At 37.1% G+C, this 24,345-nt stretch overlaps 1 protein-coding gene across 1 annotated transcript; it reads right to left on the bottom strand.

Annotated features, from left to right (window-relative positions):
• Positions 1-108: 108 nt before the first annotated feature.
• LOC121243445 (uncharacterized aarF domain-containing protein kinase At1g71810, chloroplastic) lies at positions 109-18,951 on the bottom strand. Its single transcript, XM_041141562.1, has 21 exons — positions 18,498-18,951; positions 18,359-18,403; positions 12,193-12,231; positions 10,987-11,157; positions 10,706-10,858; positions 10,438-10,473; positions 9,792-9,835; positions 8,431-8,521; positions 7,272-7,313; positions 7,026-7,134; positions 5,939-6,053; positions 5,809-5,858; positions 5,601-5,679; positions 4,704-4,754; positions 4,374-4,515; positions 4,175-4,219; positions 3,076-3,180; positions 2,939-2,980; positions 2,168-2,341; positions 572-694; positions 109-459 (listed from the first exon to the last, which is right to left on the bottom strand). Exons 1-21 carry the CDS (start codon positions 18,840-18,842, stop codon positions 355-357), a joined length of 2,106 nt encoding a protein of 701 aa, XP_040997496.1. The 5' UTR covers positions 18,843-18,951; the 3' UTR covers positions 109-354.
• Between the last annotated feature and the right edge of the window lie 5,394 nt (positions 18,952-24,345).

The raw sequence follows: 24,345 nt of genomic DNA, 5'->3' as shown, positions 1-24,345 counted from the left end.
AATATTTATTTGGATTTGGATTTGGATTTCCAACCATGATTTCAAATCCATGATTTTGAAAAACTTAAAGCATGGCTTTGGTGCAAATCCAAATTCAGATTTTAAATATAAACATAACAAGGGAATTGTATTTTAAACACCCAAATCTAAATCCTTCCCAAACCCATGCATCTACAACGCACAGTAGTGAATTCAAATCCACCACATCCCAAACAATCTTTACAAGGAGTAAATTCAATTGCACGCTATAAAGAATTTCTCAGAACCCCCCCTTCTCAAGGAATTCCTAACCGGTAGGAAGGATATTCAAAATATGAAACCTTTAGTAAAGGAGGAAAAAGTAATGTAAATGTTTCATAAAAACATTCTCCGTATAGTCCTCGCAGCGACACGGGAACTCAACCGTCCAGCCAGATCAGCAGGTAGACCAAGTAACTGCTGTTGGGATTCAGGTGGGAGCTGCCAAATATAACTTCAAATGATTTCTCAAATGTAGTATAGTATGTGTTTGCAACCTACATGTAAATGTCATGTGATATGCGTTTTAAGCAGGCACATGCTTGATTCTTACCTCAAAAATAACAGAGAGAATGGGTAGAATTTCTTGAACAGATGCAAGTTGATTAAAGACAGATGATGCTTCCTCTGGGTACAGTTTTTGATTCTTGTCTGGGCTGACACCACCTCCAAGTCCCTACAGAAGGAATTACAAATTTCAGTATTCAAATTTCTCGGTGTACACCATGTGCTAGATTTACAACACTTTAAATACAGATTGTAAAGATTATCAAACATATGATCCACTTTTTTATCTTTCCCAGTATAAAATACAAAAGGGCAAGAATGAGAAACACTTTTCTCTGTGCTCAACCCTATCTACTAACAGTGGAAACATCTTATAGCAGGAATCGTACCATTCCTTTGAAAATTGCTTTCCTGCTTAACTGATTTTCTCACTCATATTCAATTCTTTTACAATTTTATGAAAATAAATGTCTAAATATTTCACCTTTAGGCCCCGTTTGGATTGAGAAGTGATCTCAATTCATCTCATCATTACAACTTTCCCAAATTTCCACACAAAATATAATATCAATTCAAGTCTTTTAAATCCCAAAACAATAAAAATATTAAAAAATAATTTTATAATAATATTTTATTCAACTCATCTAAAATCATCTTATCTCATCTCTCAATCCAAACAGGGCCTGTAAAGATAAGGTTCACAATCAGCACAAAACTTTAAACGGGTCAAACCACTGAAATTTTAGGTTTCTGAAGGCCTAAATGAAGGCAAAGTTCCCACATGTATTGAAATTATGTTGCATCGACTCAGGTTATTTTAGTCACCAAAATATACATATGTTAATTCAAACCACTATATAACTTTGTATTTCAGCATTCTTTGTTTGCCACTAGTAATTTTTCAGTTAGTGTACTAGTGATAATACGTAATAAAAGGGGTGAGGTTGCAAATGAGCAGACACACTTGCGTGCTGCTCATGAATAGCTTAAGTTTGGACTTCGCTTGGCTCTCCTTGTCTCAGTCACTTATTAACAAGCTAGGCTTAACCTGAAAGTGGGCTTGATTGGTGAACAAGCTCAAGCTTGACCATTTGGGGCTCAAGTCGAGGGCTCGCAAGCCCAAATATTTATACAAGAGCTAATGCTTGTTTCAATAGAATAACAGCATATACAAATAGAAATAACAAGACTGAAAAAAGAATTTTTTACCCACTAACGCCTATCAAAGATTAGCTGAAGGAATCTTTAAAAAGTTAGAAAAGTAACAACTTTTGAACTCAGAAATAGAGCTCAATTTCAGCTGAATATGTTGATTGAGACACTATAGATCCTCTATGGAAAAGCCACTCCACTAGTTGTCACACAAAGGCAATGGTGAATGTTATTTTGTATGAACTGTCTAATATTCTTGTGACAGACCAATCTGCAGAAAAGCTACTTCACTAGTCGGTGCAGAAAGCACTTTTTATTTATAATAAATTACCAATTTCCAAGACATCAAAGTTGATAGTAACATTAGGTTACTATAAACTTATGGCCTCAAATGTGCATGCACATTGAATTCTCTCTCTCTCTCTGTCTCTCCCCTAGTCTTTTAACACTATATAACTGGCCCTTGCAATGTAGAAGCAAAAACTCTTACCCCGACTGAATTTTCAGTCTGTTGATACCCTGACAACAGCAGCAGAAGACGACTCAAGGTTCTCAAGTTGGCCGTGTCCTCATCAGTCATTGATGAGACTGGAACGAAAGACATGAAGGGTATAGCTGTAGAGGTTATAGAATTCAGTGTCGCTAGCCCAAGAGCATCCAAACCCTGCAGTTAATTGCTCAAAGTGATTGGACATAAGCATGTAATTAAAAGACGACGAAACAGTTTGTAAGAAATACATGCAAAGTGACCATTGAACAAGTTGGATATCCACGAATTAATCAGCAAAATTCTATAAATGAACCTTTCATTCACGATCACAGCTAATCAACAGAACCATGGGTACTGTCGTACTGACCAGGGCAACATTCTCAGGGATAGACAAGGAATGGGTTAACAAAGATGCTTCCCATCATGTGCCACTGAACTCAACCAACTGTTACATGCTGGCTGAAGGTTTCCACACATACAAGGCCATCAGAAAAGATAAGGAAACTCCCCACAAAATCTAGAAATTATGTTTATCTATTCTCTGTATACGCTGAGAAAATTCTGATGGCTTTCTTTTTCCTTTCCCTTTTTTTCTCTCTTCTTTTTATTCTAGCAAACACAGGGTAGGGTGATGAGTGCTGTCAACAAAATGGGAAGTGTGGAAGGCAGATGAATGGATGGTTATTGTATAAAACCTTACCTCTAAAGTATTTGTTACAAATAGCACCATCAGTACAGAGAAAAAACATAAGTATTAGTCCAAAATCCTACCTTAGCAATTTCTTGAAGAAGCATATCCCTCAAAAAGGCACCCTGAGAACAAAAAAAAAACTCTCAAAAATATTTTCAATGTTCACGTGATTCAGCTTAGATTGGAAAATTAAACAGTACATGCAAATTTGAAATACCTTCTCAGTTAAAGTAAAAGAAAGGACTTGCTTAATAACAACCCTGGAACCAGTTTCCTCTGCTTGTTTTCTGACCAAGGCCTTCTCTGTTTTGGCGCGGAGGGACTGCCATAAGAGTTATTTTAGTCTCTGAATAAATTAACCCAATGATACTAAGCTATCGCAGCTGGAAAAGAAACACAATTTTAGGACTTTGTGCCCTACTCGTCTGACATAATATTTAGATAGTGTTAGACACTTTGGGGGATCCAAACGTGTGGGGGTTCAAGTCCTGTGAGTGCACATCATGCAAAAATACTGAAAGATTGGTGTACTGGTCAAACATGATATTTTTTCATGAGTAATAATTCTTTATTAATAAGCGCCAAAAGGGACTGTTCTCTCCTCTTTTAGAAATTCCTACCACTATTTTTCTTGCAGTGAAGACTGAGCTCAGCCTAGACTGGATCTGTTACACTTGGCAAAGAATGGAGATGGATTGCCGGTAGAGTTCTATGCCTGGGCCTCAAAGATGCCAGGTAGGGAGAAAGCAGCTGTTGACTAATAGATTCGTAATGTAACATAATATTAAGATAGTGCTAACATTAGGATTTGAAGCACATCGGTGGGGTTCAAGTCCTGAGAGCAGCAACAATGTTAGACAGTCATGCAAAAATACTGAAGGATAGATGTATTGGTCTCGCATGATATTATGACTGTTAAACTCATGGGGTTCCAATCCCAACAATGTTATAGAATCCATATGTTTGCAGGCCATGCAGAAAACATTTCTGTCTCAGCATGAGCAGGATATTTGGCATACCCAAGGTATATATTAATTCACTAAAAATGGCGCTGGTTTCAACCATAAAAACTAGATCAGAATTGATTCTTTTAATTCTCTTCAGCAGTCATAGTTTTTTTTATTTGTACTAACATATTATCTAGTTTACAGCTTCAACAACAAGAAATGTACGCATAACTAAAAGGAAGTGGAAATTGACTATAATGCAATATTTGTAATATAGCTTCCACAAAAGGTCTGTGTTAAACATAAGATATACTGACCTAAAGGTGATTAAATTTGAGAAAGAAAGAAGCGTATGATAGAAAATCTAACCTCTGTTAGCAAAGACTCTAGACGATCAATTCTGAAGACACCATCCTGAGAAGAAATGATTTAGGAATCGGGGTTATGGTTGACAAAGAATGCATAATGTGTTACGTGTATAATGTCTCTTCTGCCAGGGAGAATAAGTGCAGAACCACTAGGCTATTAATAGACTGATGAGAAAAAGTAAAAATAAAATTCAGTTTACCTCATAAAGAAGAGTTTGCAAAGAAGCCTTTAGCTTTGGTGAGCTGTCAGTTAGTACTTTTCTAGCAATCCAAGGGTATGTACTTCCCAAGACTTTGTAATCTGGGTCAAAGCCAATTGCAATTCCCTCCAATACAGCAAGGCTGAGAGCAAAAAAATAAATTAAACGGCATAAAGCAGAATAATAAGAATAATCATGCAAAGGTGGAGCAACCAATGTCATTCAACTACTCATATTAACCTCGAGAACCTTATAAACTTTCACAAACAGTATCGAATATGATGCACAAGAAAGAGATACATAGGATCTCTGCCAAAAAAATATGGCTACCTCCGAATGACAAGAGAAAAATATGAAGGTATTTGAAATTTGAACTTATACCTGCAAAAGAGATATAACAAGAAGGAATAAAAAAGATCAGTTTAACTAATTGTTGAAGACATGGGCAAGTAACACAATAACTTGAGAGGATGAGCACAAACAAAACAATGCATGAGCATAGATATCCATCCATTCTGCTACATGTTCCAACAAAAGAATGACACAGATGTTAATAAACCCTGCATTGTCCATAGAGTAGTCATGCATTTAAGAGATGGCTTGAAAAAGAGAAAAAACCTTAAAATGACAACAAAAGCAGTCCATTATATGCAATATCTTTGTTGAAATGCAATTTACAGTTTGGGCTCAAAGGGACCTATCCACACAATTCCTTAACAAGTCTGGCAGAACAGTGCGTAGATAATTGAACTTCTGATCAATAAAAGGGCATTATCAAGTTTTACAGCTAAGCTCCTATCCAATCCTATATCAAATATAAAAAAAATTTGAGATGAGATAATTATAAGAGAAAACATTGAACACTCATGAATTTAATTGAAGCTCATTAGGCACGTATATAATCTCCCAGCTGAGTTGTGCATTCTATGATGTATACAACACTGTTACAAGTCCATGATATGGTGCTATTGTGTATATGCGTGGACTTCCCATATCATTATACTATACTCAATAAACAGATATGTAGTATTGGGTCTGATATGACATTTCATTCTAGATGTGGTATTTCAGATGTGCCAAATGGAAAAAGGTACCGGATCTATTAGAAACATTCAGCACAATTTATATTGAATAAAGCCCTTTGGAAAGAGTACCAACAACAATTACGCATCTGCAAAACTAATGCATATCCTAGAAATAGATGATAGTGATGAGACAGCTCCTTACATGGTTGTTCCTAAATTTCCTAACAGGTCTCCAAAGCTAATATTCCGAACTCCTTTAGCAACAGCATTCTGGAATACACCTAAAAACAAAAAAAGCACGTGACACTAGAACTCATTAGAATGATCCTCCAGAGAATGAAGTCAACACCATCAACTCCAATAAATGCAGCTACAGGAACACCTAAGTTCATGCAAATAGAGAGAAAAACCTGTTAAAGCCTTTGTAACAGCATCCCTGTCTGCTGTCGGTGGAAGAAGCCTGTAGAGTTTGTGTTAACCAGCCTTCTAAATACCTACATAATGAGTAATCTCTACTGGAATGACAGAAAATTATGATACCCAAGAGTGACGAAGTCCTTTGACAATGCATCAAAATCACGGTTCACAAGGTGGAGACAGGCTTCAATAAATCCATCACGGAGTTCTTGCTTAAATTCACCCATCATACCAAAATCTGCTCTTGAAAAATGTTACAAGTTAACACTTTTTCTTTTGCTACAAGTTGTTCCATATAATTAATAAAATTTAATTCATTTTATATAGCAAAATTACATTTTTACATGGATAGATACATCCAATGGATATTAAGACAAAAAAAGATGCAATGCAGACAGGCTATGACTGAAAGAGTGAATTAAACACAATAAAATCTTTCCTGTAACAGTTAGCCTACAATCAGATCATGTAACAAACGAATCAAATTTACTTGAAAGTACAAGAATTAAGCCAAAAACAGCTCGGTTGGGATATGCAGTATAGATTGGGGATCTCTTGGCATGTTGGAAAGGACAGTTTGCTGTGGAAGCTGATTCTGTGCTTAATGGTGCTTATGGAGAGAAAGGAATGATCGGTACTTACAGAATTGTGAGAAGATGGTGGCAAAAGTCAAGGATCTCTTCATTAAAACCCTATACGAATGGATGGATGCTCACTGTTTTTTCTCGGTTTTAAGTTTCAGAATTTTCTATTGTTGTTCTCATTTTCTGATTAGGTGTTTTTCTCGTGTACTACCATTAACTTATCTTATCTTGTATACACTTGTGTACATAGAAAATACTCTTTTGATTATCAATAAAAATTTCACTTATTTATATTAAAAAAGAACATTAATCCAAAATACAACCAATGCACAGAGACAATAGCAACCAATCAATCTTCAATTTTTTTGTCCACAGTCTATGCCCATGTTGTCCCAATGCACAAAGCAATATACACAAATAGAAAAATTACAACTTGGTTATGACATCAATTTGAAATTGGTACTGATTGATATAAATGAATGGTAATGTATTGAATGAGCCAACTGAATCGATTGTTAAGTAGAACACTTGGTGTAAAGGGAAAGAAAGAGAGTCAATGATTTAGTTATGGACAAAATAACTTGTCTGATTTTATGGACTGAAATGTTCAAACTTGTAACATATACCTAAATAAGCTAGTTTCCCATCATATGTCCGGAGAAGGTTTCCAGGGTGTGGGTCTGCATGATAGAAGCCATATTCCAGAAGTTGATTGAATGAGCAATAGACTCCAACCTGTTCAGCAACAAGAAACAGAGATCTGATTTCGGTACAAAAACAACAAAGCTATATATATATATATATATATATCACAAAGCTACATAGAGTTATTATTTAAGAACCACATCGTTGCAATTAGTTTTAAAAATGACCTCAATCAAGTAAAGATCCTTCACTTCTGACAACTTTCGTCCCTACAAAGCCGAGAAAAGAGAAAACATCAGCATAGTATCTGGAGTATATGCGTAAGCTTTTGTGGAAGCTTATGTTTAGAAAGAAAAAAAGGACTTCTACCAACCCTTGAATGATTTTTGAAGCACATACCCCCAAATATTATGAAGCTATCAATCAAGGCATGCCATGCTACTCTATGACTGATTAGTTTTCCTGATGAAATGCAAGTAATTTTGACTCCAGTACATTGTTCCAATTCAATATTTGCATAAAAGTAGGGAAGACCAACTTCAAAAGATATCCTCCTTTTTTATTTTTATAATTCAAGGTAGGCATCCAATAAAAAAGAATCCTGACATAGAATGGAACTCTTTTGTAATTGGGGGGCTTATCCAATAAAAAGGCCATGAAAATGTTTTATGATTACCAGCATCAATGGATATACAATCAATCCAATTTTCCACTTCCATGAGTAAACCAAACAAATTGAAATCAATTGACATTTTGAACAAAATGAGGTTATCACCTTATCACGAAGCATATTAACAGCAACATATGCTAGGTCACGTGATTGGTTGGGAGATATTTCAACAAGACCTTGAGGAAGAATCATTCTTCATTTCCAGTTCAAGGGGTAGGGTCACAAGAGATATGTATCAATGAAAACAATATAGAGGAGCCAACCACTTTTATTCTATCTTTCAATTGGCTTCTGTTTTCACAAAGAATAAGTTTTAATTTTTTTTTTTTTTATCAGTAAACAATTTTTTATTGATCAAAAGAGTACACAAGAGCCCAAGTATATAGGACATAAGTAAACAAATTTTGGACAATAAGTTTTAATGAGATTTTCATTACTTAAAAAATCCATAGCGAAAAACCATCTTTGTACAAATAAGACAGGGAAACTGCTGTCCTCCACGTGGAATGGTTAGCATACCCTACATTTATACAACACTTACCAACACATACCTAAAGTAGGTGATGTTTAATTAATTTCAAGTTTTTGCGGTACGGCCTCATGAGCACCAAGTGGTACAATATGAAACTTTACAAACAACTAGCAGTTAGAAGCCATCCCAGAATTAGGTGCATAACTTAATAGTGAATAAAGAAAACAAAGATGAAAAGCAATACCTCCACCCATTCCATAACAAGGACCTTACGAGTTGTATGCTCCACATACATTTTTGGGACCAAAACATCTGGTAGTGCACCATATAATTGTCTGTTCAAGCATATACCATACTTTAAGAGCTTCTATCATGTAAGATTTAATCTAAAATTGATAAAAGTAATGCACAAAAACTTAGCAAAATAAAAAATATTCACCACTAGATACTTGGGTGACTTATAATAACTAGCATACAATTACAATCAAAATTCCTATAACATTACAAGTAGAAAACATGTCTTGATATCCAAATTGTAAATAATACTTGTTGGTCTCTAGAGTTAGAATATTTTTATCCAGAGACTTAATTTCTGAGATAGGCCATCATCCTGACAACTGAACTACCAAAGATATGGCCAAGGATGAAGAGTGGAATCTGTCTAGTTCTATGAAAACATGCCCGAAGGAAAAAAAGTGCAACTTTTGTAACCATATATTCAATGGCTCCAATCATATAATTACAGCTGGAGCCAGAAAGGAGGCCAACAGGCTCTGATTGAATTAAAAAATATATATATATTAATAAGAGGCAAAAAAAATGAAAAGCGAAGAAAGCTAGAACTCTTTCAGGGTTATTGCTGAAGTACATATCAGTAGCATATAAGATGTCAATAAGCAGAGGCAAATATATTTTTCCAATTGAAGAAAAACTAGAAATAGAGGTCACTTAAGTGCTTAGAGACAAATTGAAACAACAGGTTTAAGGTAATGAAAGAGGCAGAGAAATAAATAAGTGGCTCGTGGCACCGTGGGCACCTCTTTACAAGATTGGCAAGAAAATACATCTATTCATTGGGGTACAATTTGGATGCAAGATTTTAAGATTTTGCATATTCAGAATGGATGGGCATTTTAAAAAAAAATTATATTCAGCATTGGCCATGGTTAAAATGGTACTAATGCTCTACTCCATGTAACTTATCAATAGGTAAATTTGGATGCTCAAAGCGATGAAGAATAAAACCTAGATGAGAAAGATTTTATAAGTGGCAAAAGTAATGATGAGGGAATGTCAATACAATTTATACCACCCATAAATGACCATTTGAACAAACTCCAATCAACAACTATGTTCAGATGAAACATTTGATAAAGAAACACATAGAAAGTGCCTTGACAATATCAAGGCTGTAAGCTTATAAGCTTGATTCTTTAATTTATGCATCCAAATTAATTAGTTGAAACAGTTGCCGGATACCTCCTTGTACTGAAAACCATATTTACATGAAACATTAAAGGTATCGCTGATCTTACTTAAAGGATTTTAAATTCACAACAAGTTTTTAACATGGAAAATTTTCGGTCATTAAAATCATGCTCTTACCTAAATTTGAGACCATTGTTTGCTTCTTTCATGTAATCCATCTCCTGCATTCAATGTGATTTACCTGTATTCAATTTGAAGCTCTAAGAATATTCCTTGTGCAGAAAAAAATATATTATGAGAAACGTTCCCATTTGCTTTACCAACAGCGGGACTGTGTCAACTACTTACTTTCACAGTTTCTTCTTTCTGTGTGTGTGTTTGAGTGAGTGTGTGTGTGTGTGTGCGTGTGCGCGCACGCGTGTTTAAGCTACCAACAGATGAAATGGACCCATAGAATAAGTGAATGAAGTTAACTTGTCACGTAAAAAATAAGTATCTGATGACACCTAAGGTGTTCCTTATGCAAATGGACAAATAATTTAGTTCAAACACATACATAACAAAAAGCAATCTTTTGCATCTAAGAAAAGCACTACTTACATAATCTTTGACCAGGAACGCGACAAAGTTTTTTTGATGTTAAGATTTATGATTCCAGTATGATGAGGTATCTTTCAGTTATGGTATGTAGTAGACTCAGTTAAGCTCTAAGCAAGAAAAACAGCATTTATTAATGGACTAGCACTTCTTTCTTACATTCCTCCATGTCATGATATATACTTGACTAAATAAAAAAATATCATAAAACACTATAAAGATATACCCGAAAAAGACTTGATGCCCATTCATCAACAACTGCCTGCAAATTGAAGGACATGTATCTCAGTTATAACAATCCAGCCCAAGAAGGAAGCATATACAATAGTTTTTTGATAGTTAATCGAAATCAGTACAATATTTCTTCATAAAAGATGCTCTCATAATCAATGGAAATTTCAAAACACTCATAAGACCCATTCAATATGGTTAACAACATCATAATGCAGTAGAAGTCAAGGTTGCTTTAATCCAAGTTTCATGTTGCAGCATACCTGAAGATCTGTGTTCAATTTTCCTGCTCTCCTAAGTAATCCCGCTAGAAAACGCAATATTAGAATGTCTAGGGATATTGCAGCTTGAACCCCTGGTCTTTGCACTTTAACAGCGACAACCTCTCCCCTACGACGAAGTCTAGCTTGATAAACCTAATATTTGAGAGAAGAGAGAGACTGAAGAAAGTTTGAATTGTGAGGCTAAATACAAAATCAGAGCTTAATTATGTGAAAGAGACCACCAAAAATGTCCAAGATTGTGAACATGACCAAATACATACCTGCCCAAGGGAGGCTGCAGCTATAGGCTCTGGTGAAATTTCTGAAAAAACGTCATCTAAAGGTAAACCAAGTTCTTGTTCTATTGTGTTGAAAGCAACTTCAGTGGAAAATGGACTAATTTGATCTTGCAACAATGAGAGCTCATCCAAATATGAGGGAGGTATCAAATCCTACCAAAAGATATCATAAATAGGATCATCTTAAAACCGGTTACGACATAATGTCTCAAAAGATGCTAGGTTACAAATCTCGAATAAAAGCATTGATTTAGGTTACAAATCACCATCCTCATGCTGGACATAAGCCTTTAGAAGCTGAATATTAGCTTCACTCATTTCTAGCCTACTTGTGACCTTAGTTCATGACATAAGTGTCCTAATCCATCATAATTTCTTTCAAACTTCAGTGATCCAAGGTCTGTGTTAGGCCAACACAACTGATGTATCACAGTCAAAGAATCATCCACCTATTTGTTTTGTCACAAAATTTTCTTTTTTCTTCTTCTTCTTCTTCTTTTTTTTTTTTTTTTTGGGGTTAAATTGTGGAGTAACATTTTTAGGGGGTTGAAGCTAATTGAAGCAATAGCCCTCAATATTTCTCCCATCATTCCTTTAAAGCTTTGAGAGGAAAATCTATCATGAAGAAGAAAACATCTTTTGACATCCTACATATTAGAGAGAAGAATAGTCTCTATTGCAAATGTTACATCCTTGACTTCAGGCGCATCCAAATAGCATTTCATATGGGGACCTGACACCAAGAAACTATGAGAAACTTGAACAGAACATTTCTATCAACTCTTCAAAGGGAATGCCAAGAAGTTTACAAGAACTCAAAAGGGTTCACTGAACTAAAATGGTTTGTATGTGTATAAGTCAAGCCCCAACGTGAAAAAGTAAAATCAACATAATAAATAAGAACTTGCAGAGCTGTGAAGTTCTTTGGTGTTTGTATAAGTATAGTTGAATAATATGACAAAGGCCTTCATATAAGAAAGCTCCATCACAAATTAAAAAGAACACGCGTGTTTAACATATCATGATAGAAAAGCCTTTGGACTAAAATCTCAAGTAATAGCAGCTAATAATACAGCAAGCAGACCCACTTGCAAGTGCCCTCTAATTGCTAAGAAATGATGAATTTCAGAGATTGATAAAAAGAAAGGGACAGTAGAAAGCCCTTGCATGGAGCATATGTCAACTTACAGGTCTGGATGAGATAGCCTGAGCAACTTTGATATATGCCTACAGGGAAAAGGTAATGAAAATAATAAATCATTGAAAGGACACATAATAAGAAGGAAGCCACCATACAAAACCACAAGTCCTTGGTATTTTAGATCTTAATAGATGTCAAATGAGTTTTATAACTGTAAATGTATAAAGAATAGAAACGCATAACGTTGATTTTATATCGGTTCTTCCCATTTTTATCAAATTTCATTTATGTATAGCTTAGATTCGACATCATAAAAGTGCAAAATTTGGAACCTTGGACTAACCTTTAAAGACCGTCTTTCATTTGTGTTAAGAAAGTCTCACTTACAATGAAAACTGAATATTAGGTTTGATCTATCCGGATTTTGTTTTCTCACTATCCACTGAAAGGGGTCGAAGATATTATATCTAATTATTTTAGGTTAGTGAAAATAGAGTCATCAATAATAACCTCAGTAGTTGCGTGAATTTCTTGCCATAACGCACCTTATATAACAATTTGAAATTGTTATGAGGTGGCTTGAATTCTGATTGAACAGTGCAAGTGTCGTAGGTTCGCTCGAGCGGAGGTTCACTCAGCTCGAGCGAATTCAGACAGAGAGCTTCGCTCGACATTCGCTCGACATTCAGCTCGAGCGAATTCAAACAGAGAGTTTCGCTCGACATTCGCTCGACATTCAGCTCGAGCGAATTCAGACAGAGAGCTTCGCTCAAGTATCGCTCGACATTCAGCTCGAGCAATATCCAAGTCAGAGAGCTTCGCTCGACACTCGCTCGACACCCAGCTCGAGCGAGTTCAGGCAGAGAGCTTCGCTCGACTCTCGCACAACTGTTGGCTTGAGCGAAATGCAGAATATCTACGTTCGCTCGACACTCGCTCGACGTTCGCTCGAGCCAATGTTCACAAAAGTGAATTCTCACTTTTCCTATAAATATCAAACGGCGCCTCTCTCATTTGATACTTCTTCAGAATTCATTTGAGTTGTTTTTAGTGTTTTCTTGAGAGAAAAGTCTAGAGTGAGTTTGAGAGATAACTTCCTTGTGAAGTTTTGTTGTATTGATTTGTACTCCATCTCTGTTGATAGTGAAATCTTCGATACCGACCCCACCAGTGGACGTAGGCTCGTTTTGAGTCGAACCACTTAATTCTTGGTGTTCTTTCTGTTTGATTGTCATCAATTTCTTTCGTTTAGTTCCGCTACTATATTTCGTGTTAGTCCTAGCTACACTTATTCCCAACAAACTGGTATCAGAGCTTGGCTCAGGATCTGGAGGGATGGCTATGGCTAAGTTCGAAGTGGAGAAATTTGACGGTCAGAACAGTTTCAGTCTATGGCGCATCAAGATGAAGGCTTTACTGCGACAACAGGGCTTGTCAAAAGTATTAGAAGTCTCGGTATCTGAAGATTCTCCGGCTCCTTCGAAAGAAGAAGAAGAAAAGGTACACAGTACTATTCTTTTGTCACTATCTGATGGAGTTTTAAGAGAGGTTGCTGATGAGGAGACTGCAACTGGTCTCTGGTCGGCACTTGAGAATCTGTACATGAAGAGATCTCTCACTAACCGGTTGTATTTGAAACAACGGTTATACACTCTCAAAATGAAGGAAGGTACTCTTATTTCTGAACACCTAGATGAATTTAATAAAATCATTATGGATCTGAGGAACATAGATATTAAGCTTGAAGAAGAAGATCAAGCGTTAATTATTTTATGTTCATTACCCACATCTTTTGAGAACTTTGTAAATTCCATGTTGTATGGTAGAAATACAATTTCCTTGGTAGATGTAAAGTCTGCTTTGAATTCTAAAGAGTTGAGGAATAAATTGAGTGTGAAGAACACTAATGAACAAGCTAGTGGCTTGTTTGTTAAAGGGTCCTCAAGCAGGGGTAGATCGAATGACAGGGGTTCAGAGAAGAATAAGGGGAAATCCAGGGGCAGTTCACAAACAACGTTTAGTAAGAAAAACGTCAAATGTCATTACTGCCATAAGTTTGGTCACTACAAGAACAAGTGTCCAAAATTGAAAAACAGGGAGGACGGCACTAGTTCATCTAATGCCGTTAGTGTTGCTGATGATAGGTCTAACGACCTAGATCTTGTTCTAGCAATAAGCGACTCCAATAGTCGCTTTAGTGACAAGTGGGTCTTGGACTCAGCTTGCACTTTCCATATGTGTCCCAAGAGGGACTGGTTCACTAACTATGAATCGGTCAACGGAGGTTCTGTTTTGTTAGGGAATGATATGGGTTGCAAAATTGCTGGAATTGGTTCAGTCAGAATCAAGATGTTTGATGGAATTGTCCGGACATTGTCTAATGTTCGACATATTCCAGAGTTGAAAAAGAATCTCATTTCTTTGGGTACTCTTGATTCTCTGGACTACAAGTACACTGGTGAAGGTGGAGCTATCAGAGTCAGTAAGGGCTCTATGGTTGTGATGAAAGGAGATAAGACAAATGGTCTTTATTTCCTTCAAGGCTCTACAGTGACAGGTGCAGCTGCAGTGTCAGTTTCAGATGATCCAGATTCAGATGTCACTCGTTTGTGGCATATGCGTTTGGGTCATATGAGTGAAAAGGGAATGTCAATTCTGAGTAAGCAGGGTTTGTTATGTAATCAGAAGATAGGGAAACTGGATTTCTGTGAGCACTGTGTGTTTGGCAAACAGTGCAGGGTTCAGTTCTCTACAGGGGTTCACAGAACCAAAAGTTCTGTGGACTACATTCATTCTGATCTTTGGGGCCCATCTTCCGTCCCGTCAAAAGGTAGAGCTCAATACTTGCTTACGTTCATTGATGATTTCTCTCGGAAGGTTTGGGTCTACTTTTTGAAGCAGAAGAGTGATGTATTTGTCAACTTCAAACAGTGGAAAGCTTTGATTGAAAATCAGACGGGCAAGAAAATCAAGCGACTTCGCACTGACAATGGTATGGAATTCTGCGGAGGTGAGTTTGATGAATTCTGTAGAAATGAGGGTATTGCCAGACATCGTACAGTTAGACATACTCCACAGCAAAACGGGGTAGCTGAACGGATGAACAGGACCCTCTTGGAGAGAGCTCGCAGCATGCTTTCTAATGCAGGCTTGGCTAAGGATTTCTGGGCCGAAGCAATCAACACGGCCTGTTACTTGGTCAATCGCTCTCCAGCCACAGCGATTGGTTTGAAGACTCCGAATGAGGTATGGTCTGATACTCCTACTGATTATTCAAATTTGAAAATTTTTGGTTGTCCTGCATATTTCCATGTTAATGATGGAAAACTTGAGCCAAGGGCAAAGAAGGGCATATTCATTGGGTATGCCAGTGGGGTGAAGGGATTCAGGTTGTGGTGTACTGATCCTAAATCACCCAAGTTTGTAATCAGTAGGGATGTCACTTTTGATGAAAAGTCCATGCTTAGTCCGAGGAAGGAGAATTCTGAGTCTACAGGACAAGAACAGGATGTTAAAAAGCAGGTGGAGTTTAAGGTGGAAGCATCACAAGGGCTGCCCAACGGCGCCCAAGATCATGCTTTTGAAGATGAGCATGATTCTGATTCTAGTAGCGGCGCACAAGGTGAGCAAGACTACAGTATAGCGACTGGTAGACAGAGGAGGCAGATTAGACCACCTCAGAGGCATGCTCATGCAGATATGGTTATGTATGCTCTTACTACGGCAGAGAATATTGTTGGTCAGGAACCTTCCAGTTATTCAGAAGCTGTCAAGAGCGTAGAATCTGCACAGTGGTGCGCAGCTATGACTGAAGAGATTGAGTCTCTTCACAAAAACCAAACATGGGATTTGGTTCTGTTGCCAAAGAAGGTAAAGACTGTTGGCTGCAAATGGGTTTTCAAAAGAAAAGAGAGAATCCAGGGTGATACAGATGCAAGGTACAAGGCACGCTTAGTTGCTAAGGGCTTCAGTCAGAGAGAAGGCATCGACTTCACTGAAGTCTTCTCTCCAGTGGTGAAACACAGTTCGATCAGATTACTACTAGCTTTAGTAGCATTGTATGACTTAGAGCTACAGCAACTTGATGTTAAAACAGCGTTCTTACATGGTGAACTTGAAGAGACCATTTACATGCATCAGCCAGAGGGATTCATTGTTGAAAACAAGAAAGATCATGTGTGCAGATTGAAGAAGTCTTTATATGGTTTGAAGCAGTCGCCAAGGCAATGGTATAAGCGTTTTGATTCCTTTATGATTGATCATGGTTATTTGAGAAGTAACTATGATAGTTGTGTTTATCATAAGGAATTATCTGATAAGTCTTTCATTTATTTGCTATTATATGTTGATGATATGCTTATTGCTGCTAGAAGCATATTTGACATAGGTTTGTTAAAAACCCAACTCAGAAATGAGTTTGAAATGAAAGACTTAGGTGCTGCAAAGAAGATTTTGGGAATGGAAATCTTCAGAGATAGGAAAGCTGGAAAGTTGTACTTGTCCCAGGGAAAGTACATTGAGAAAGTGCTTCAGAGATTTGGGATGTTTGATTCCAAACCAGTAAGTACACCACTTGCTACGCACTTTAAGCTTTCAGCTTGCCTATCTCCTCAGACAACTAAAGAGGAACAGTTCATGGCTAGTGTTCCTTATTCAAGTGCAGTTGGCAGCATCATGTATGCAATGGTTTGCACCCGCCCAGACATTTCACAGGCAGTGAGCGTAGTTAGCAGGTATATGGCTAACCCAGGTAAGACTCATTGGCAGGCTGTGAAATGGATACTCAGGTATCTGAGGGGAACCTTGAACTTTGGGTTAATATTTGATAGAGATGTCGATCTCAGTTCCAAAGTTACTGGTTTTGTTGATTCAGATTATGCTGGAGACTTAGATAAAAGAATATCATTGACAGGTTATGTTTTCACTCTGTGTGGGTCAGCTGTCAGTTGGAAAGCAACACTGCAATCCACTGTTGCTTTATCAACTACCGAGGCAGAGTACATGGCAGCAGCAGAGGCTGTTAAGGAGGCCATTTGGTTGAAAGGCTTGGTCAATGATTTGGGTTTACAACAAGATGGGATCTCAGTATTCTGTGATAGTCAGAGTGCAATACATTTGACCAAAAATCAAATGTATCATGAAAGAACGAAGCACATTGATGTCAGGTACCATTTTCTCAGAGAGATTGTTATAGAGGGTGCTATACAGATTCTGAAGATTGTTACTACAGAGAATCCAGCAGATATGATGACTAAGCCAGTTGCAGTATACAAGTTCAAACTTTGTTTGGACTTGATTGGTGTTCGCATTTTGTTATTCCCGTAAGGGATTTGGTGGTGGGGATTGGTTTTGTGGTCAGAGGTTTTTTGTGTTTTGGCAGAGTTCAAGCCAAGGTGGAGATTTGTTATGAGGTGGCTTGAATTCTGATTGAACAGTGCAAGTGTCGTAGGTTCGCTCGAGCGGAGGTTCACTCAGCTCGAGCGAATTCAGACAGAGAGTTTCGCTCGACATTCGCTCGACATTCAGCTCGAGCAATATCCAAGTCAGAGAGCTTCGCTCGACACTCGCTCGACACCCAGCTCGAGCGAGTTCAGGCAGAGAGCTTCGCTCGACTCTCGCACAACTGTTGGCTTGAGCGAAATGCAGAATATCTACGTTCGCTCGACACTCGCTCGACGTTCGCTCGAGCCAATGTTCACAAAAGTGAATTCTCACTTTTCCTATAAATATCAAACGGCGCCTCTCTCATTTGATACTTCTTCAGAATTCATTTGAGTTGTTTTTAGTGTTTTCTTGAGAGAAAAGTCTAGAGTGAGTTTGAGAGATAACTTCCTTGTGAAGTTTTGTTGTATTGATTTGTACTCCATCTCTGTTGATAGTGAAATCTTCGATACCGACCCCACCAGTGGACGTAGGCTCGTTTTGAGTCGAACCACTTAATTCTTGGTGTTCTTTCTGTTTGATTGTCATCAATTTCTTTCGTTTAGTTCCGCTACTATACTTCGTGTTAGTCCTAGCTACACTTATTCCCAGCAGAAATAATCGTGATAGTTAATTAACAAACAAGCTAGTTGAAATATATCACCTACAAAATTTGACAAGGAATTTCAAGCGTTCCATATAAAACTGTAAAAAACACATTGAGAAAAAAAAGCAAGACAGAGCAGAGCAAGTTCAGAAGGAGTAAATTTATGTCTAACAACCAAGACGCACCGGACCAAGTTCCACCAGTATTTTCCGAAGCTCTGCGGCCCGAACCTGCATCAGAAAACCATGGAGATTACCGTCAAGGAACTAGAAGAAAAATGGAAGTAAAAACAAATGACCTTAGTTTCAACCGAATTAGACTCGCCTCGAACATCAAGTCGGACTTCTCCATGACCCGGTCGAGGTACCGGAGGGCGAACCATTTTCCGAAAGTGGTCCCGATCTGAAAAAGGCGGCGAAAGAGAACCAGCGGTTTCCTCCTGTAGACCGCGGCAATCTTCGAGACGTTGTAGTCGGCCAAGGAATCAACCTCGAAGGCGGTGAGCTTGAAGAGGTAACCGGAGCGCTTGGTGAATGCGTCGACGTCACCATTGCCGGCAGCGCATCGGAGTGTACGGCGGGCCACAGTGGTACGATGACGGTGAAGGAAAGTTTTGAATCGGTTGGAAGTGAGAGGATTAATGGCCGGGAAGGAGGGGTGGAGTAGCATTGTTGCTCCAGTATGGTGGGAAAGACGGTAAATTGGCCGTTGCAAACTTGCAAGAAGAAACTGTACCGGTTTTTTTTTCTTCTTTTGGAAAAGAAACGTACAAGCCAACGTCTCTTTTTGTGGTCCTTGTAATTTTTATCCTCCACGTTTTTTCTTTTCTTTTTTCTCTGCCATTTATTTATTTTTATTGTATTATAACGAATGATATATATAATAAGAGTAATTCTTCAAATCAATTATTATTTATTATCTTATATCTTATATTTTATATGAAAAAAATTATTAAATATGAAGTGTAAGAATAATGACTGATTTATAATACAATAATACAAGCTTCAAATGCATAAATTTTGTAAAGTCCTTTATAAAAAATGATTTCATCATAAAAAATTGTAAAAAATTTCACTTTTTTTTTTATAAAACCCACTTTTTTTACGAAAGACTTGTACAAAATTTATATATTTAAAACTTGTATATAACATTACTCTTGTATTATATTCATCCTTCTTTATTATTTATTATTAATTTATATTAGAAATAATTGTCTCAATCCAAAGAGCAATTGTGATATCCTGTATTTACGTGTATTTTGATTAAGTAAATTATTGTATTTATTAAGATTATGAGCTTTCTTCTTTTAAATTTTAGATAATATACGTTATATTATTTTAAGATTTTTAATTGTTAATTCAATGTGTTTTCTTGTTATTAATAATTATTCATTATTTAAATTGTTCTTTAATTTAAATTAGTTGTTTGTGGATTTTAAAATTACTGTATTGTTGGATTTAATTATTTATTTTCATTTTAAGCACTACGTTTAAATTATTTTTATTGACTTGCCGTTTTGAAATCTTTTTCATTGGATCATTTTTATGATCCAAGATGTGAGGATTGGACCTCATTTCTTTCCCTCACTTTTTTTTTTCCTTTTTTTCTTTTCTTCCTCATTTCTTTTTCCCCCATTTCTTTTCTCCTCTCTCTCTCTTCTCTCCCGCCCGCGCAGCACCCCCTCCTTGTGTCCGTGCGTTGTTCTCCACCCAGCCCGCCGCCGCGCGTCGCCGTGACCGACATCGCCCCTCTTTTCCCCTTCCCCACCGGCCAGCGACCACCCCCTTTCAATCTCAGCCCCTCTCGCACCGCCGTGAGCCCCCACACACGGCTTGAAGCCGCAGCCTTCTCTTCGCTCCAACGCCGCCATCGCGCCACCTCTGGCCACTATTTCTTCACCACATCATCCTAGACCTCCTAGCAAAATAATGCACCCATCCTCAACCCCGATCTGCCACCGGTGAAGCACATTCATCTCATTTTTCGATTTGTGCATTTTGGCCTTCAAACACCTCTCACGCCACCACTCACGGCCAATCACCACCATCATTAACTTCACCAACATCTCTAAGTCATTCCTTAACAATCTCGTGTCTTGGTTTATCCCCGTTAAAAAATGGGTATTTGAGACCCACGGCCACAGTTGCATTGTTACGTTGTTGTGTTGCCACTTCTCGCAGCTCCGTGATCCTTCGAAAATTATTATATAGCGCTGTAAGTATTTTTCCAAAGAACTTTCGTGATTTAAATGTATTTTTGCACTAACTCTTTTTACTGTGAACTGGTTGGTTATGCCGGACTAAGTCTGAGGAGTAGGGGTCAGATGGATTGGAGAATGGAGTTGTTTGTATGATTGGATTGTGCTGACATTTGTTGGTTGTTGGATATTGGTGTCGTGTCTTATTCATTGCATTTGCACGCATGTTCATGTTTGTAAATGAAAACTAGGTTTTTGTGTAATTGCATTCATGTTCATGTATATTTTATGAAAATTGGATTTTCATGTGAGAAAGAGATTTTTGGGTGCGTGTGTATCACGACCCCAAGCAGAGATGGGGCATTATCTTGGTGGAGCTCCTCTGGTCACTCAGGAGCGGAATATACTGAGTGTCGTCACCTGGGTTGTCGCTAGGCGACATCGGGATCAGACAGGATGTGACGCTCTCGTGCCGACTCCGTGGCCTTTCTTGTTGGCAAGGGATAGAGGATGCTTGGCCACGAACGCGCTGGACGCGAAACTGGCCATCACTCGTTACGAAGTCACACACACGGTCGTTACCCATGGTATAGTTAAGAGAGTCAGGGTGTGCGGATGGTCCCTATGGAAGATTACGGTGCATACGGTAAAATGGATTAATGGGTTATTTTCTGGAAAGATGGCGTGTGTTGAATAAAATGATTTTTATGTGAATCATTTTCTGGGAAAATGATGAATTATTGATTTGTGTCATTTTCTGGGAAAATGATGGGAAATGTGTTTGTGAATATGTTTTGGGCCAAATGAGATTTTGACGTGCGTTGAAAAATATTCATTTTCGATAAAAATGATGTTTTGAGAATAATGCATATTTCATCATCTACATACATGTTGGTTGCATTAATACATTTTTATTCTTGAGGGTTGTTTGGATTATACTTACATGCAGTACTGTTTTATGGTAACATAGATTTTAATGCAGATGAAGAGGATTCGGCTCCACCTGATGAGTGATTTGGGATCACTCATATCTGTATTTGGCTTTGTATTATATTTTTATTTTGGGATAATTGTATAACTCTATTTAATCATTTTACTTATGTTAATTTGTATTAAAAATTCTGGTACTTAGTTGACTTACTTAAATTATCCACTGTGTTTTTTTTACACTGTTGTATGTACACATACTTGGCACTATCGTTGGAATGCGTGACTGTATTGTCATCATCCTGACGTCACGATTCTCGCGTTTTCGTATGTGGAGGTTGGGGGTGCCACAACAATAATTTATTTTAATTGTAAGGTCAATAACAACTAATTCCTTTATTTGAGAAGACACCTTAAATAAAAGGCTTGAATCAATAGTTATATATATATATACTCACCCTAATAATAATAATAATAATAGGAGAAAAGAATTTTTTTATCTCCATTTTTCAAGTGAGTTTCAACTTTAACATTTTAGTTTTCATTTAGAAAATCTCTTTATTGAGAGATCTTTTAAGAGAACTACTGCATTTATACTGATTTTTTACAAAAGGTAACGTTAATGCGTGGAATGGAGGAATGAATTATCATTGGCCCACGATGGTAATTCAAGTGTCAATATGATACTCTTTGCGTTTATCTATAAAATAAATAGTAAATAAGTATATAAAAATAGATAAAAAGAGACATAGAGATTTACGTGGTTCGACATAAAAATTTACGTCTACGGATTGTTTGGGGGTAAAATCCACTATGATAGATAATTTTACAATCTCTCATGGCCTCACATATCTCTCAATGCAATAGAAAAATCTGGTGAACTTGCTATTTGTAGTTGAGTTTGTACGTGGAGAGCTTGTGGAGTGTTTCCTCCTTATATAGAAGTCTATTTCTTTGGAGTGATTGAATCCAACTTGCCTTGTGAACTCCTTTCCTTTTAGGAGTTTGAGTTAACTTTTTCTGACTTATTTCTTTCTTGCCTCATCTCTTCTCTACTTTAACTCTTGGTTTTATCTCTTCTCTTATTATTAGTGATAGGATTTCAAAGGGTTGGATCTAGTCAATTTAGTACCTAACAGGTAAATTACACGCTCACTTGACAAAAAGTTAAATTAAACTCAAAAGAAAATTGATTGATATGCTGCATGCTCATCAACGTGCAAAAATATCACTTTTATAATATCTTTGTATAGAAAAAATAATTTTCAGTATAGTTTACAAAAGAATATACCAATCATTCCTGCCAAACACATGTTACATCAGCCTTGCAAAAGCCTTAACTAAAAGGACAAAGCCTTACAAAGAACTAGATCAAGTTAGGCATATAGCACCAACACCTATTAATTACATGGTGAATATATCAAGAGAACATTGGTAATCAAAGCACCATGGTCAAAGCAACTCAGAGCGGCACTTGAGTTGTGTAATAGAATTCCAACACAAGCAATCAATGATTGCAGTACTAGAGACACTCATCCGACAGATTGGTGTCAATTAGCAATGGGTGTCAATTAGCAGCACTTCGGCAGCAAGTATGGATGATATAATATGGTATGATAACATGTATTAGACTTTAAGGTTGTGTTTGGATGCTAAAAGTATTTGTCATTTGTAAATAGTAGTGAAATAGTAGTGATTTATTTATAAATAGTAGTAAAATAATCTGAGAATATTTGAAAACAATTGTATTCCCAAAGATGCCTTAAGTCACAACGCTTGATAAAGAGTATAAGAGACAGACAAACCACATAACTAGTTATCCTAGTAGCATCTTAGGAATCCCCAATCCCTTATAAGACTAATGCTTGGTGGAGATGGCTAGAACCTTTGTAAGGAGATCAACTTGGTTGTTTTTAATATAAAAGTTGACATCATACAATAGATTCTCCAAGATCATTCATATTTTTGCAATATGAAAATTTAATAGACATTCGAGAATACAGATAAGGTGAATGCTTCCATACGTTTGGATGGAAGCTACCCATTGCACAATATTATGCGCACATCGATTTTGAGATTGATGATTTTTTTGCACTTTCCATTCATTAAAGGAACGTAATAGATATTCTATATCTCTTATGATAGACTACGTTGTCCAATCTATTGTGTACTTTGGTTGAACAATTGCCTATACTAACAATTTTGAGTTTCCTTCAATGAGAATTGTTTTCAAATAGCCATTAACGTTGTTATGGCATCTCCAATATTAGGATTGATACTGTTTATGAAGCTTATGTGAAAAAAAAAGCGTGCCAATGTTCGATTTGCAAACTGCTACTATTGTGCTTCTATTTGAGGGGGGGGGGGGGGGGAGGGGGAGTTGCCATCTAGCCACTTGCTGGTGTATTTTGTGGTCTATGCTGCAAGAAAGCAAGGTGGAAGAAGAAGTCTAGAAGAGGAGCAAAAATATTCTTCGTGTGTATATGACTAGCTTGTCAAAATGCTTTACAAGGAAATTGAATTATATACTATTAACAAAAGAATATTCTAACTACCTATTTAATAGAGAAATACAAGAATGCCCTTTATATACAACTCAGCAAAGGTAAAAGACAAAGTAATAACAAAATACAAAAGATTTCTATAAACCGCATGGTAGGTTCCATTATGCAGCACTAATAACTCTTTTGCCATTCCATCTTGATGGTCCTCCAATGCCCCCCCGCCCGCAAGATGGAGCGTAAAGGTTTACGACACCCATCTTGGATAAATGACGATGAAGGACATGAGAAGGTAGAGCCTTTGTCAAAATGTCAGCAACTTGAGCAAAGCTAGGAACATATCGAGTGCAGATATTGCCTTCCTGAATTTTATCGCGAATTAAGTGACACTCAAGCTCGAAACGTTTGGTTCGTTCGTGAAAAACCGAATTTGCAACGATATGGAGGGCAGCTTGATTATTACAGTGAAGTAAGGCTGGCTAAGGATGAGGAACCTGAAGAGCAATCAAGATGAAATGTAACCATGTTAGCTGAGAACAAGTTGCTG

This window comes from Juglans microcarpa x Juglans regia, chromosome 8D, assembly GCF_004785595.1.
Source record: "Juglans microcarpa x Juglans regia isolate MS1-56 chromosome 8D, Jm3101_v1.0, whole genome shotgun sequence".
Taxonomy (NCBI): Eukaryota; Viridiplantae; Streptophyta; class Magnoliopsida; order Fagales; family Juglandaceae; genus Juglans; species Juglans microcarpa x Juglans regia.
This window is presented reverse-complemented; position numbering and strand designations above follow the sequence as displayed.